Below are 14,809 nucleotides of genomic sequence, written 5' to 3'. Positions count from 1 at the left end.
AACGCTAGCGTTAATTCGCTAGCGTATTGCATTTTCGTTAATTCGCAGGTTCACTAACGGACACTGGCGCAACGGACGTAACTACGCAAATTCACTAAAGTGCGCATTTTTCTGAACGCTACCTTTTACGCCAGACTTCCTTCGCCACCTCAGACCGGGCAAAGTGCAATAGGGTAGATAAAGGAAGATTATTTCATACTTACCGAGATCTTCCTTTCCTAGACGTACTCCATGTCAGTACGTTACGGGATAGCCCCTCCTCCCTGCTCCAATTAGAAGGAACCTCCCCAAGCCTTTAAAAGGCCAACCACACCCACCTACCGGCGTCTTTGTAACAAGCTCTTAAATTACCGGAAAAGAAAGGGCGGGTGTACTGACATGGAGTACGTCTAGGAAAGGAAGATCTCGGTAAGTATGAAATAATCTTCCTTTTTCCCTAGACGTACTCCATGTCAGTACGTTACGGGACATAGCAAGTTAACGTTATCCCATGGGAGGGAATATGCTTTAAGAAGAAACTGTAATAAGGAAAGGAGTATCTCTGACTAGATAGTCCACCATCATGCAAACTCCTTACCTTAATATAGAGAGTCCAGGTGAAAACCCCAGAATAAGTTCACCAGGCTAAGAATAGAGCTATAGTATAGCATATACTATAGAGAAAGAGAGAGAGAGCGCGAGAGAGAGAGATGTTAGCCCACTGAGAGTGAGGAACAAGTTAGCTCACTAACCACCACTTCACCCTCCAGAAGAGAGAGAGAGAGAGGAAGACAGTCCTGTAAAAGGCGAATTCAGCAAGCTGAAATACTTACTCTCCTACTCACCAAATAGCATTCATCACATGTATGCCTAAATTCAGTGCAAATTGCAAGGTACCTGTAAGAAACACTTGGTAGGAGTAAGAACCCAAAACAGACACAATATAGAAATGATCTACTTAGGATATATCCATAAATGTAGGATATCCAATGAACCCTGAGGTACCCAAGGCCAGTACCATAAATATCTTCATATCAGAATGCATGTTAGTCAGGACTGTTCTAACCGAAAGCAGATCCTAAAGATCGGAGACAAGGGCACCTGAGAAAATAATTGGGATTAGAATTCCTTACCCTGTGTAAGGTCCTGTGATGAGGCGGACTCAATTAACTGTAAAGAGTTGAGCAACTCCAGTACCTAAGAAAGAGCCCCTGTTGGTTGACCCAACCTAGTACTCTGAGAGGTATAACTGAATACCCCTAAGGTTACAGATCCCAATAACCACAGTGCAACTAAAGGACTAATTCCAAGATTTATGGAGGCAGATTATATGCCCTGGATAAATGTTTCTAGTCACCCACAAACCTGTGTTCTCTCTACCCATAAGGGACCCACTTATATGTGGAATCAAATATACTACATATTTAATCGTTGAGGCTGACCTTGGAACTGGAGGGACGCTATGGATGTTCCAGTAAGTGTCAGAAGGGCCTCTGATCTACTAGAGTCATGCTGGGTCATATGTATCAGGAGTGGCGCAGGAATGTGAATCCGAGAACAACCAGGATAATAGGAGTGTTGTATCTGGAAGTTACCTGGACATTGAGCTCTGTGCGAATGTTTCAGACACAATTTTCAGCAGGTGTAAATGTAATCCCCCTAGCATAGGGAATAATGCGACAGACATGGTCAAAACAGACAAAAAAAAAAAAAAAATACTTCCAAGCATCCCATTTGAAGCTAGACAAACCTGTATGACAGATACATAAAATATCCTTAATTCATTCTCAATGAAATTAATGACTAGAAGTGGTAAGAGATTACACTCTACTGTAATGACTGCAACCGTCCCACTTAAGGGAAGACTATGATCCTGCTCAGAAGAGCCAAGTACATTTTCGGCCGAAACAATAGGACAAGTAGCAACTGCAGTATGTAACTGTAAGGAGGAAAGATCCAAAACTGCTGGTGTTCCAAGAGGGCACAGACATAGAGAGGGAAAATAATTAACGCTCCTAGGAGGCCTCCATCTGCTGTCCAATCAGTTACCTATCTGGTGTGGAAGAACAGCCAGCCCTGTATTCTAAAAGACCACTAACTAGGGGATTGAGAAATTGAAGAAAAAAAATAAATAAATCGGCCCAAAATAAGTGCCTTCTGGACACAGAGCCTTAAGTCACAAAGCCGTTTTGATGATAGTATAAGGTAGTATAAGCAGAATATCCCTATCCTGGGCCAGACTTGAACAGAGGTCATCTCTATGAACTAACAAGACACTTTGAGGACTCCTATAGCCTGAAAACCCTTGGTTTGAAATATATACCTTATGCAAATTCCCAGTGGCCTGATATGTATGTGTACCCTGTCTCTATAGACACCCTGTATTGGCAGATAAAATGTCCCATCTATCCTGACATTAAGAATATCAGTAGAAATAGTATAGGAATAACACTGGGTAGTGGCTCCCCTCTCTAATTTGTAGGAGGCACTAAGGAGTCACCCTAGAAAATGGTAGAAATACATCTGGGGATCCTTCAGCCAAGCATAGAGAACTGTATACCTTGTTCTTCCTTAAACCTATGAATATGGAATTTCCACAGGTTGCACCCCTAGAAACTAGCCAGATGTCCTGGCTGCTATAGTGAAATTTATGGATGAAGAGTTCAAGTACTGATTGTTCCAGGAATCTTCAAAAATACTATATGTTGCATAAAAATATAGGTTTATTGAGCCAACGTTTCTGGTTCCAAAAAAGAACCCATCCCAAGGACACAAATCATATATAGATATCTGTGCAAACATATATACACACTCTTATACATGCCTTAGTATTAAAATATATGCACCTGCCTATGGCCCTCTTATAGATGCAAACATATATGTTGCTTGGTAGACCAGTTGTATTATGGAGTTTATCCATTAATTGAGCATTTGTTCTGAAGGCAGTAGAATCCCCCTGCAGGATGTGGGCCATGGTGCAAGCATATATTAAAATATGTGATAATAATATGTACCTCGGTCAGAGTCCTAAGCTCCTGGTAGAGCACAGTACCCGACCCCAGAGCTCGAGCTGCGTGGGTAGTAAACTGCACAATTGACTGGGCAAAGCAATTATCTGGTCCTCCATTCGTTCAGGCAGTGATCGGTGATACAAGGCTGCTGAATCTGGAAAAATGTACATTCAATGGTCCCAAAAGTAGTACATACCTGTGGTTATTGTTAACCCAGCAATCCTTATGACAGACAGGCTTCAGAACTCCTGTAGTGTTTATCAAGACAAAGTTAAGCTTACCTGCCATCGGGAAAAAATATTGCCTAGTGTCTAATTTATTAAGCCATATCTTATCCCAGGAGCAATGCCATGGAATGAAAAGACATTCATATGTAGGTATTCCTATCAGTACTCCTCTGGATTAAACCTGAATGTACCCCAGAAACAATTACAACCCCATGTAATGCATAGTTTAGGTTAGCTGCAGTCAGAGCAAACCTATATCCGACCTTCATAGCCACCCAGTCCAGTGATCTACATCTATTAGAGCTACTGGTTCAAGGTGAGCAATAATTAGAGCATATCATACTGCAGAGAATAGGAGCATACCGATATGATCACAGCAACATGTAATACATAAAATATTAGCTACTGCTTAGGGCAAGCGTAAATCTGGTCCTAGCCGTTCCCAGGCCTGTGCTTTACATACCTTAGGGCTACCTATTCCAGGTGAGCCATAGCCAGGGTATATACTGCAGAAGAAAATATAAGCACAGATTCAATCACAGTAACATGAAATACATAGTTTATATTAGCTGCTGCTTAGGGCAAGCATATCTCAGGGCCTAGCAACTCAAAAGGCCTGTGCTCTACATCCATTAGGGCTACTTGTTCCATGAGAGAAATAGCCAACTCATAAACTGCAGAAAACCTGTAGTACATAGTTAGGTTAGCTGCTGCTTATAGCAAGCATGTATCAGGACCTAGCAGCAAGACAGATCTGTGCTCTACATCTCACAGGGCTACGTGTTCTTTGTGAGCAATAGCCAGAGCATAAGCTGTATAACAAAATAGTAGCACAGGTACAATCACAGCAATATGAAATACATAGTTAGATTAGCTGCTGCTTCGAGCAAGCATGTCTCAGGGCCTAGCTGCCAGCCAGACCTGTGCTCTACATCCTATAGGGCCACGTTTTACCTGTGAGCAATAGCCAGAGCTTAAGCTGTAGAACAAAATAGGAGCACAGGTACAATCACGGAAACATGAGGTCCATAGTTTAGATTAGCTGCTGCATAGAGCAAGCTTATATCAGGCCCTAGCATTCAGCCAGACCTTTGCTCGACCTCTATTATGGCTACCTGTTCTATGTGAGCAATAGCCAAAACATAGAATGCAGAACAAAAATAGTGCAATACATATTATGGATTATCTGATGTTTATAGCAAGTATATATCAGAGCCTAGCAGCCCCCCCAGCCCAGTGATCCATATTCAATAGGGCTACTGGTGTCCTATTTGTAAATGGCTTGTGCTTTCAGGCAGGAAACAATCATAACCAGGCACAGTGCAGATAAGCATATGAATATATAGCATGCAAGCAGTTAGTTAGACTTTAGTACACTGCAGAACAGCATATGGACACACTCCTTACCTGCTGCTCATTATGCAAGGCTGGAAGCAGACCCTTTAATGTCACAAATTCCAGGACACTCTATTGTTAAAGGAAAACTATACCCCCCAAACAATGTAGGTCTCTATTAAAAGATACTGAGTAAAACAGCTCATATGTAAAACCCTGCTTCATGTAAATAAACCATTATCATAATAATATACTTTTTTAGTAGTATGCGCCATTGGGTAATCATAAATAGAAAATTGCCATTTTAAAAAAAAAGGGCCGCCCCCTGAGATCGTAAGATTCACTGTGCACACATACAAACCACATGTTAGGTCACATGAGCCAATTAACAGACAGAGTTCTGCCTTTTGCTTCCTCACTTCTTCCTGTTACAGTTAGTGTTGTAGTATTTCTGGTCAGGTGATCTCTGAGGCAGCACAGATAGAGTCACGAAATGGTGGTTCAAGGCAAGAGATGTAAAAGGGCAATATTTATGTAAATATATATTCCAGTTTGGTAAGATTCTTTAATATGTCATTCAATTTGATATAAACTATCTGTTGCTTAAGTATTCATTTTGGGGGTATAGTTTTCCTTTAACAGGAAAACAGGCCTCACAAGTTTACTGACAACAGCAGGACTTACCTGAGGCTGCAGCTTCCTAGCTTGCTGAGTTAGAGAGTGGGCGGGGCCATCTCCACTTGCTTTAGCTGGACCTGATTATACTCAGCTGGTGTCTGCACTCAGTGGGGGGTTGATTATACTCAGCTGGTGTCTGCATAGGCAGGGAACCCAAAGCAACTGCGTAGGTTATACTGAGGCAAATTGGATAATTAGTGTTGGTGCTTCCTGCACAGGCCCAAGTTTGCTATAATATGAAGCCTATAGCGAAACTTTTTTTATATTTTTTTTTTTTTTTTTTTATTATTTTAACTACCTCCACCTTAGGAAAGTCTGTTGAGGGAGGCAGTTGGCCATGACCTGCCCCCATTAAAACAAAAATAAAACAAAGGTAACAGGGGGCAGTAAGGTTCAGGCCCCTAACTAATTAGCCTGTTAACTGCCACCTCCCTCGCCCATTCGTAAAAATGGGGTGTAGGGGCCACATACACCAGTGCCGCCTGAGGCCCTCTGGGCAGGTCGGGAGGGCACACGAATGGGGGGACAAGCACCTGCCACCCAATGCTCTTGATAGCAATACAGGAAGGCAACTGAAATACAGGCAGACAAGGAGTAGCAAACATTGCACCTCAGTGCCTTACCTGATTCAAAAGCTGAAGTTCAGAAGACTCCAGGTCTGAGGTAGTGTGCTGGGGGGAAAAAAGGTCCCATGGACCAAAACCCCTGTCCCTAGGACGCCTTCCGGGCAGGCCTAATGCTTTCCTAGGCGTAAAAGAGAAAAACAAAAATTTGCTTCTAATGATTGAGGCCTTTGTTCAGAGAACAAAGCCAAGAGCATAAGAGAAGGAAAAAAAAGACGCCGGTAGGTGGGTGTGGTTGGCCTTTTAAAGGCTTGGGGAGGTTCCTTCTAATTGGAGCAGGGAGGAGGGGCTATCCCGTAACGTACTGACATGGAGTACGTCTAGGGAAAGGGATTGTTTCCAAAAAAGTTAAACATTTTTCTAAGTCCCAAAAAACGCTGGCGTTTTTTCTTTTTTTATGGGTGATAGGCTGAAAAAGATCGAAAAAATTTTTGGGGCTACCCTCCTTCCCCCCTACATTTCCTAACTCATGGCAACTTAACTGTACAGTGGGCACATGTGTAGGGCAAAAAAAATATTTTATTTGCTGTTTTGAAGGTTTCCCAGGCTTGTGTAGTGATGCTACATCTACCTCCATTGTAACTTGAATTTGGCGCCGTATGCAAATTAAGCATCGCTAGCGTAACTTCACTTTGCTTGGCAAATTAACGCCAGCGCAACCTTATGCTTCCCCTGAGCGCAACTTTGGAATTTAGTGAATTTGCGTAGCGCTGGTGAAAATACGCCTGGCGAAGTGCGGTGAAGCGGACGCAACTACGAATCTTAGTGAATTTGCCCCACAGAGTTACTTGCTGCAGAAATACACATTTATACTTGAGATTCTCAATTCACCAGTCTCATACTGGTTAAATATATACACAATCACTAACTTTTGATAGCCATCTCTTGCATTAAATATATATATATATAATTACATTGACTGCAATCACAACAATATGACCCGTGCAAAATGCAAGCGATCATTTGCAAAGGTGTTCCAGAATTCAAAAGTGTCTGTTTAGTAAACGTCAAAAAACGTTCTCCTTGTTGGTATATCAGTGTATGCAGCTACTTTCCTTCATTGTCTCCTTAGGAAAATGTTTGCTAGGTAAATTCGCACAGGAACTGTGAATGCTTTGAATGAGGTTAGGAAATCCAGGTCCCTCCCAAAGGTGTACCTTTTGGATTTGGCATTAACTATTCCAAAAACTTCCTTGTTTTCTGCAACAGTGTAATGTTCTATTCCATTTCAGATCACAGGACAGGCAGCAGTGGAATCTCTTTGCAACTATGTTCTCCCTGCAGCATGTGCTCCTTATCCTTATTTCACTGGGACAGGTCTATTCCCAGCAAGGTATGTTGCTTGTCTATTGCATTCAGTTGTCTGACACCTGTTTTTCTGTTTCTGTTCCTCTGCCTTTAGAATCATATGATGTATGGGTGCTGTCCCTGTGAGAGTAAAACATACTTCTTTACCTTATATGCATTATAATTGTGTTCTTATTTCTCTGTTCTTACAGACGCTATTCATTCTGGATTCTTCAGTGGTGCAATGGCTGTTTATATATACATTTTTTATATACATTTATATTATATTCACAGTACATTTACAGTATATTTATAAACATAAATTCAGCATGTTGTTCTTACATATTATGGAAAGGGAATGTTCTTCACAGAATCTACTTTTGTAAGTTGTAGGCAGTGTTCCGTAGTATTATATTTAATGAAAGGCGAGGCTCCAGTATGGGGCATGATTCATTTATGTTATACTAAAAACCGTTTTTTATGCAAGTATATTAAATGGAGCTGGTGATGACTCTTTTAAATTAAAGCTAGAATATCTAGATCTTTGATAACCACTAGAAAAAATAGCAATGGCACGTCATCTCTTAAGAGTTCCCCTTGAGTAGTCTGAAGATTATGATGTAAGTATTATGACCTAGGTCAGCTATTCCATAGGTTCCAGTTAGGGATGGGCGAATTTGACCCATTTCGCTTTGCCAATAATTCGCCTCCGGCGAAAATTCACAGAAATGCTATCTTTTCCCAAGTGTGGTTGGGTAACTCAAAGGAGAACTTTTCCCAAGTACTATAGAAATAATATCTGTATTGAACTTTCATTTGAAGCAGCGTAGGTGATTCTTCACAGTCAGGACAGTGAGGTTGTGGAATGCACTGCTGCATGATGTTGTGATGGCTGATTCAGTTAATGCCTTTAAGAGGTGCTTGGATGATTTCTTGGACAAGCATGATATCCAAGGCTATTGTGATACTAAAATATACAATTAATATAGTTATTGGTATATATAGTTTCAGTCTGTGTGTGTAGGTATGTGCACTGGGTTTTATTTGGAGGGGTTGAACTTGATCGACTTGGTCTTTTTTTTTAACCCAACTTAACTATGTATCTATGTAACAGTGATTAAAATCACTAGGGGTACCTAACAAATTGCCACCACATTCATTTTAAATGACTTATACTTTTATGCATACTGGAATTACATTTTCTTCATTATGTAGAGTATTTAATTTTTTCATTAATTGGGTAAAACCGCCTTTTACACTGCCTGCAATACCAAATGAACTGAGTACATCTCCTAATATTTAGGAAAATCTGAACCTAACAATTTACAATGGGGCTCATTTAGAAACACAGGTGCTAACCTGCAAAAATGCAGATCCCAGACATCGCTAACTTTCTCACATGTAGTGGCATTTCAGGAAGTTTTTCACTGGGTTGTACATAGCAATGTAATATATAGCATTCTGTATACTTCCTTATTTTAATAATGGCTACGCCCTCGGCAACCTGTACAACTTTCACTGCATTACTGCCAGTTCGGTTTCAATTATTCCTTTATCCTTCATGCCAAAATAAATTCATGAATCATCATAGTCTGCCCAAAACATCATCTCTGTTACCTGAGAAATCAAACAGCATATATCTCAATCTCAGATAGGCAAAATGGCCTATCCATTTCTAAAAGTAAATAGTCCTATAACAGGAACCCAAAACAGAATTTCTAATTGTGGTACCATGTTAAAGGTAGTTGTTCCAAACAGCATCATAAGGATTGCTATAGAGAGTCAGTATGAATCAGGAGTAAGTCAGGCAACGACTGAAAATACTCTCCAACTTCTGTGATGGGTCTGTCTGTGTATTGGAGTCACATTTGGTGTGGCTCAATACGAACTGTAATCACTTTTGAGCAGAGGTGCCATTAGGTGAGTTTGAGGGCAGGTTTTAAAACTTCTGTATTGACCAAAGAGAAGCAGCAATACTTTAGAGTTATGCCAGAGCAGAAACCATAGGCAGAAAAGCAGTTTGCCTTAGACCAGGCATGTCCAAAGTCAGGCCTGCGGACCAATTGCTGGCTGGTGTGCTGAAGGTGTTAGCAATACGGCCAAGCGATTCCTTGTCTAAATGAGGCGCAGAGAATAAGTCCAAACAGACTCCACTTCTCCACTTCCTAAATGCCGTGTACGCGTCCATCTCCAGGAGTGAATGATCCTGATCACAAGCTAGCTACCTCGGCGTGGATGTCACGCTGAATGGTCGGCCCTCACACATTTTTCACCTCATTAAATCTGGCCCTTGTTGCAAAAAGTTTGGACACCCCTGCCTTAGACCATATCCAGGAAGTGGGAACACTGTGCTTTTTGTAGGTTTCATTCTACAGGAATTCTTCTCAAGACTCTGAGTTCTTTCATGCATAATGGCTGGGGTAGCACTTTGATCAAGGTTGTCCAGGTTCACTGATCTCACAGTCAAGTCTGCACTTTGATGCTTTTCTGATTTTGCTGACTTGTTTCCAAGATTATGATTTAAGCATTGTCAGCATTTCCTATATTTATAGGAGCAGCCTGAATTACATTAATTTGTATATATGTGGATTGCGTTTATCCCTAATTCTCTCATCCAGAGTAGCATTTTGGCCATTCATGTTTAAAACCATATCTGTTCTTCTGCATGTATAGTAACTATGTACTTTAAGGGTAAGTTAGAGCTTTCAGATAGCACAAGAGCTGTCAAAAAACTTTTGAATACGTACATGGGTATCTACATTCACCCAAGCTCTACCAGGCATATCCAGAAATACAAGCCTTGCAGAGGTGTTTCTTTTTTACTTACATTAAAGACAACACACTTTTACAAATGTTCATTATCCTTCCAGTGGAAAGGTTTTAGCTATAGTGTACATTCATATCTCTTTTCCAAACATCTCCTTGCTTTTAAAACAATTGACTTATAGATGGTGCCTGTCATGTTGGTGCCATTGATCTTGGTTCATTGACTACTCCCACATCTAATTGTTGTGGATAGAATTTCTTGTGTGCCAAGCCTATAACAGTAATATTTCATAGATGATGGTATGAGATGATGAAATATACTGAATGCTTTTTACATCTGTGACATATTCACTGTGATTCTTTGCTTATTTATATGAAAACATTTGGGAGAATTTGGATATTAATATCACACGACTGTTTTAATGTCAAAGAGGCTTTCAGGGCCTTTTATGCCCGAGTATATGGATGAATATTGTTTTTGTGTCATGGGATACCCTATTGGCACTATTTGTGCTGATACAATTATCCATTTATTAATTAGTTTTTAATGGCGCTTATTTATTGTTGCTGTTATATTCATAGGCAAAGAAAAGGTTCTTACTTATATACAACATAACTAATAAAAGTTTAGCCCCAACTGAACCACTACATTAGTTTTTATAAATTCAAACAACTACTTTTCCATAGCAAAGAGCTCATCTCTTCTACTCCTAGCCTAATGTACATGTGCAAATATTTTTCCAACACTACCCTGAGCAAAGCATTCTCCTTCAACAGCAAAGGATGTCACTGTACATGCAGCTCTAGCTGTAACAGGAAGACGTGTGGAAGCAAAAAACAGGACTGTTAATTGGCTCATGTGACCTAACCTGTATGGTATGTGTGTGCACCAGGAATCATAGGATACCAGGGGGCTGCCCTTATTTTTTAAAACTGCAATTTTCTAGTCAGGATTACCCAATGGCACATACTACTAAAAAAGTATATTATTATAAAAATGGTTTATTTACATGACGCAGGGTTTATATTTGAACTGTTTTGTATGTTTATAGAAACTTACATTGTTTGGAGGTATAGTTTTCCTTTAATAAAATGATCAAGCTCTGCACACTACCAGCCATACTTTTGTTTTTGTGGGTTACTTATTGGGCATTTCATTATCTATGCATTTGGTTGGGATGCATAATTATTATTGGGATTGATGTCCTGAAAAGCTCACCACTGCTTTCAGTATTCCTTTAACTGCTTGCCTGCCTTGTACAGTCTACAGTACATATTTCTGGGTTCCTTCTTGATTCTTAGGTAAATGGTTATTTTTTTTCTTTCTTTTTTAAATGAGTATTGAAAATTGTGAAACAGATTTCCCATCTAAACTAATGTCTGTCTTGCAGTTCATCATAATGCTGGCAGAAAATTTCCTCAGTGGTTAACAGGACTTATCGCAATGACTGTCTTCCTCTTTCTAGTCCTTGTGGTCTATGTAGCCAAGATGTTTTGGGATAAGAGATCGCAGTGAGTGTGCAAACCTTACTTCATCTTACATTTTCCATCCATGTGAATTCATTAAAAGCTCAATCAAGTTCAAAACTCAAATAACTAAAACATTTTTTAGCCAATGGGCCTTACTTTTTGGTTGGGGTTGCTGAAGCTAGCCTAAAACAGTATGTAAAACTGGCTAATACTAGTGATGGGCGAATAAACTCGCCAGGCACTCATTCGTGACAATTTCTGCGTTTCACTACCAGCGAATAAATTTGCAAAAATAAATATGAAAATTTGCCAGTGAAAAATATTTTCGCCCGTCAGAATAGTCATAGCAATTGTTGTGCGTCAACATTTTTCGGATGCCCATATCACAAATTTTTTGGTAAATTCACGACTGTCGACCTTATATTTTAGCACTAAAAAACTATAAAGTATTATACCCGGGATATCAGGTCCTGGGATGGCAAGGCTGCAGTATTTAGAAGCATTATTATCCTCTTAAGAACAAAGCAGATATTATAATAAAAAATGAAAATTAACCAGTGGAACACAATTAACAGATATCCTTTACTGATCCACAGTTTAAAAGCAAGAACAACTTTGTTGCTATGGGTTGCTAAGCATTGTGAAATTCTGGAAGGATTAAAAGACAAGTAAATATTTACAGTAAGCACAATGGAGACCATTGGAGAGAGACATTATGCAAGAAAAAGTACATTGTAATAAATGCCCTCATAGTTTCAGCAGAGCTCACCCCTCCCATGGATAAACCTGGGTGCTGCTCTCTTGCTCAGCAGGTTCTTACAACATCACTTCTCTCATTTTCTGTGGCAACTAAAGCACATTGTGTGGCTTTTGCGGCTCTCTCTTGTGTCAATTCTCAGCCCAATCAATGGGGTGCTTTTCACAGCAGTGGGTGAGAGGGTGCCCAGTTCTTCATGTGTAGATGCAGTTTTCTGCAGTTACTATCATTTACTGTTTTTTTTTCCAGAGAAAGCATAAACATGAAAGACATTGAGGAGGTGGTCGCCAATGGCACCAGCGAATGTTGTGAGGCAAGAAAAGAAAATCAGTACATTTCATGCAATATGAAGGATTTAAGGTAAGTGGCATTAGAGATCACATAGTGTAAACCAGTGATCCCCCCTACCATTGGCTCATGATCAACATGTTTCTCACCATCCCCTTTGATGTTGCTCCTGGTAGGCTCTAGGTAGGTACCCATTTTTAAATTTCTGGCTTGGACACAAGCATAAAGACACAGTTTTATCTAAGAAGGGTCTACTGCAGGCTACAGGCCCACATAGGACTAACAAATAGCCAGTCTTAGTCTTTATTTACCATTCCTAAGTAATGTTTTTTGTATTTGTGTGGCTCACCAACACTTTTTACATCTGAATGTTGCTTATGAGTAAAAAAGATTGGGGGTCCCTGATGTAGACTGATAGATCTGACAGACAAGCAGGGATAACTTTTAGTTCTATCTATGTGCTAATCCCAAGTAATAATGTTCTCTGCAATGTATCTGCAGAAATCAGAGTGCTTGCTAGCAAGTTGTATCAAATATACTCTGTGTATTTCTACATTGCCTAAAGGGACATTAGGTTCCCAAGTTTTTTCTTTTAAATCCTACCTATCCTCCTGCAAAGGATAGTCTACCTGAAGAAGCCTTATTTACATGCATACGTTTTGTATATCAATTTTAAGAGAAGCTCTCATGCTGATTATCATCATCATTTATTTAAATAGTGCCGACAAGTTACGCAGTGCTTAATGATTACGTACAGAACAACTAGTAACACCTGTCTGCTGTCCTAAATGTATTAGAATAAATGCATGATGAATGGAGGCTAACTTTATACTTACACTGTACTATAATGCACTGCAGTCAGTCAATGGGACACAAAGTTTATGTAATTTTTTGGTAAAATCAAGAATATATTATTTTGTAGTCTGTATCTTATATGCCATCTCACTTTGTATGATTATAAGGTTTACAATAGGGTTTGAATAGGGTAGGAGTTTTAATAGGTGGTTCTTTCTAATTTCAGATCCAGTGAACATATTCATGCATATGAAAATCCCATTGAAGTCAATGACAATGTCCGCTCTACAGCTATGTAACTGATCCTGTTGGGCTCATGGCATGTAAACAGTGTATACAGAGTTGCAAACATCCCACTGACTGATAATAGAATGACAAAGTAATGTTGAAATGTTGAATCTCAGCTTCCCCGCCTACCTGGTAACACAGTATATGTATTAACAATTAGGCAAGGCATTACTTCCTCAAATGGTGTTTATAAATAAAGTTTCTACAGGATTAATGTTAGAACCTTAGCTAAATGAATTCCAGTCATCTTTAGGCCAGTTCCGAAGAGATCAAGAGCAAGAAATCAATTGTTTTTAAATAACGATAGCAAATTTATGGACTCAGTTCTACATGATACAATTATAACAATGAAACAAAACCCATATTACTGGAGACCATAGGTGAGTTCATCCATATATTGTAACAGTGGATAAGTTAAGTTTCTTCCACTTCTAAGCTTGCAATGCCATGGAGGTCAGAGAACGACCTGCTGCAGATCTATTACATAGGCATAGCAAATAAGAGCTCATATCATATGGATACAACAGACTAATCAGTTGCAGAGATGGAGCTTCCCCAATCTGCTGCCATGGCACATAGAAGGAACATAAGAAATGGCATGTAAAAAGGGATGTGCATTTTGATCTCTGCATATATATATATATATATTATATATATATATATATATATATATATATATATATATATATATATATATATATATATACTGGTGTGTTCGATATGGAATCCAAAACCAACTAGTTCCACTCCTGCTTGTTTGTGGGCTTTATAATGGCCCAACAGCAGCAGTCTCAGAGAGAGGGTTTAAAGGGAACATCGCATTTTTACAGACTGGCCTATTCTAAGCAACTTTTCAAGTGGTCTTCATTTTTTAAATACTTTATCCAAATATACGCCTTCCTATTCCTTACTGGCCTGTAAATAAAAATGAAAGTCACATATCTACATCCACAAAAATATTGCGAGGCTTCGCTTTTAATGTTGTTTATTGCTGTTTTTCATTCTGATCACTTTAATTCAATTTTTATTGTGACTTAAAATTGTTGTAAGGATGTTAACAGCTAAATCATTAAAAACACACATATGAAAACAAATGGAAACCAATTGCAAATTGTAGTAAATATGTCTTCGACACATTGAAATATAATGTTAGCATGGCCTTTCCATTTAATTCAGAGAAAAACAAAAACATGATGGTTTCTGATGGCAATACTGCTGGCATGGGTCAAATTCTCTAGATGAGACATGAAAAGAGACTGTTGGAAATATAGATAACCGTATTCCATGTGTGTATGTTCTTCTTTC

The 14,809-nt window shown here is 39.3% G+C and overlaps 1 protein-coding gene across 1 annotated transcript; it reads left to right on the top strand.

Annotated features, from left to right (window-relative positions):
• The first annotated feature begins 7,110 nt into the window (after positions 1–7,110).
• On the top strand, positions 7,111–14,608 carry pdzk1ip1.S (pdzk1 interacting protein 1 S homeolog). Its single transcript, NM_001098435.1, is given in 5 exon segments — positions 7,111–7,186; positions 11,298–11,418; positions 12,383–12,493; positions 13,443–14,134; positions 14,176–14,608. Coding segments are annotated over 4 exon segments (369 nt in total). The 5' UTR covers positions 7,111–7,122; the 3' UTR covers positions 13,516–14,134; positions 14,176–14,608.
• The last annotated feature ends 201 nt before the right edge of the window (positions 14,609–14,809 follow it).

Source organism: Xenopus laevis, chromosome 4S, assembly GCF_017654675.1.
Source record: "Xenopus laevis strain J_2021 chromosome 4S, Xenopus_laevis_v10.1, whole genome shotgun sequence".
Lineage (NCBI taxonomy): Eukaryota > Metazoa > Chordata > Amphibia > Anura > Pipidae > Xenopus > Xenopus laevis.
Note: the sequence above shows the minus strand (reverse complement) of the source record. Positions and strands in the feature narration are given on the sequence as shown.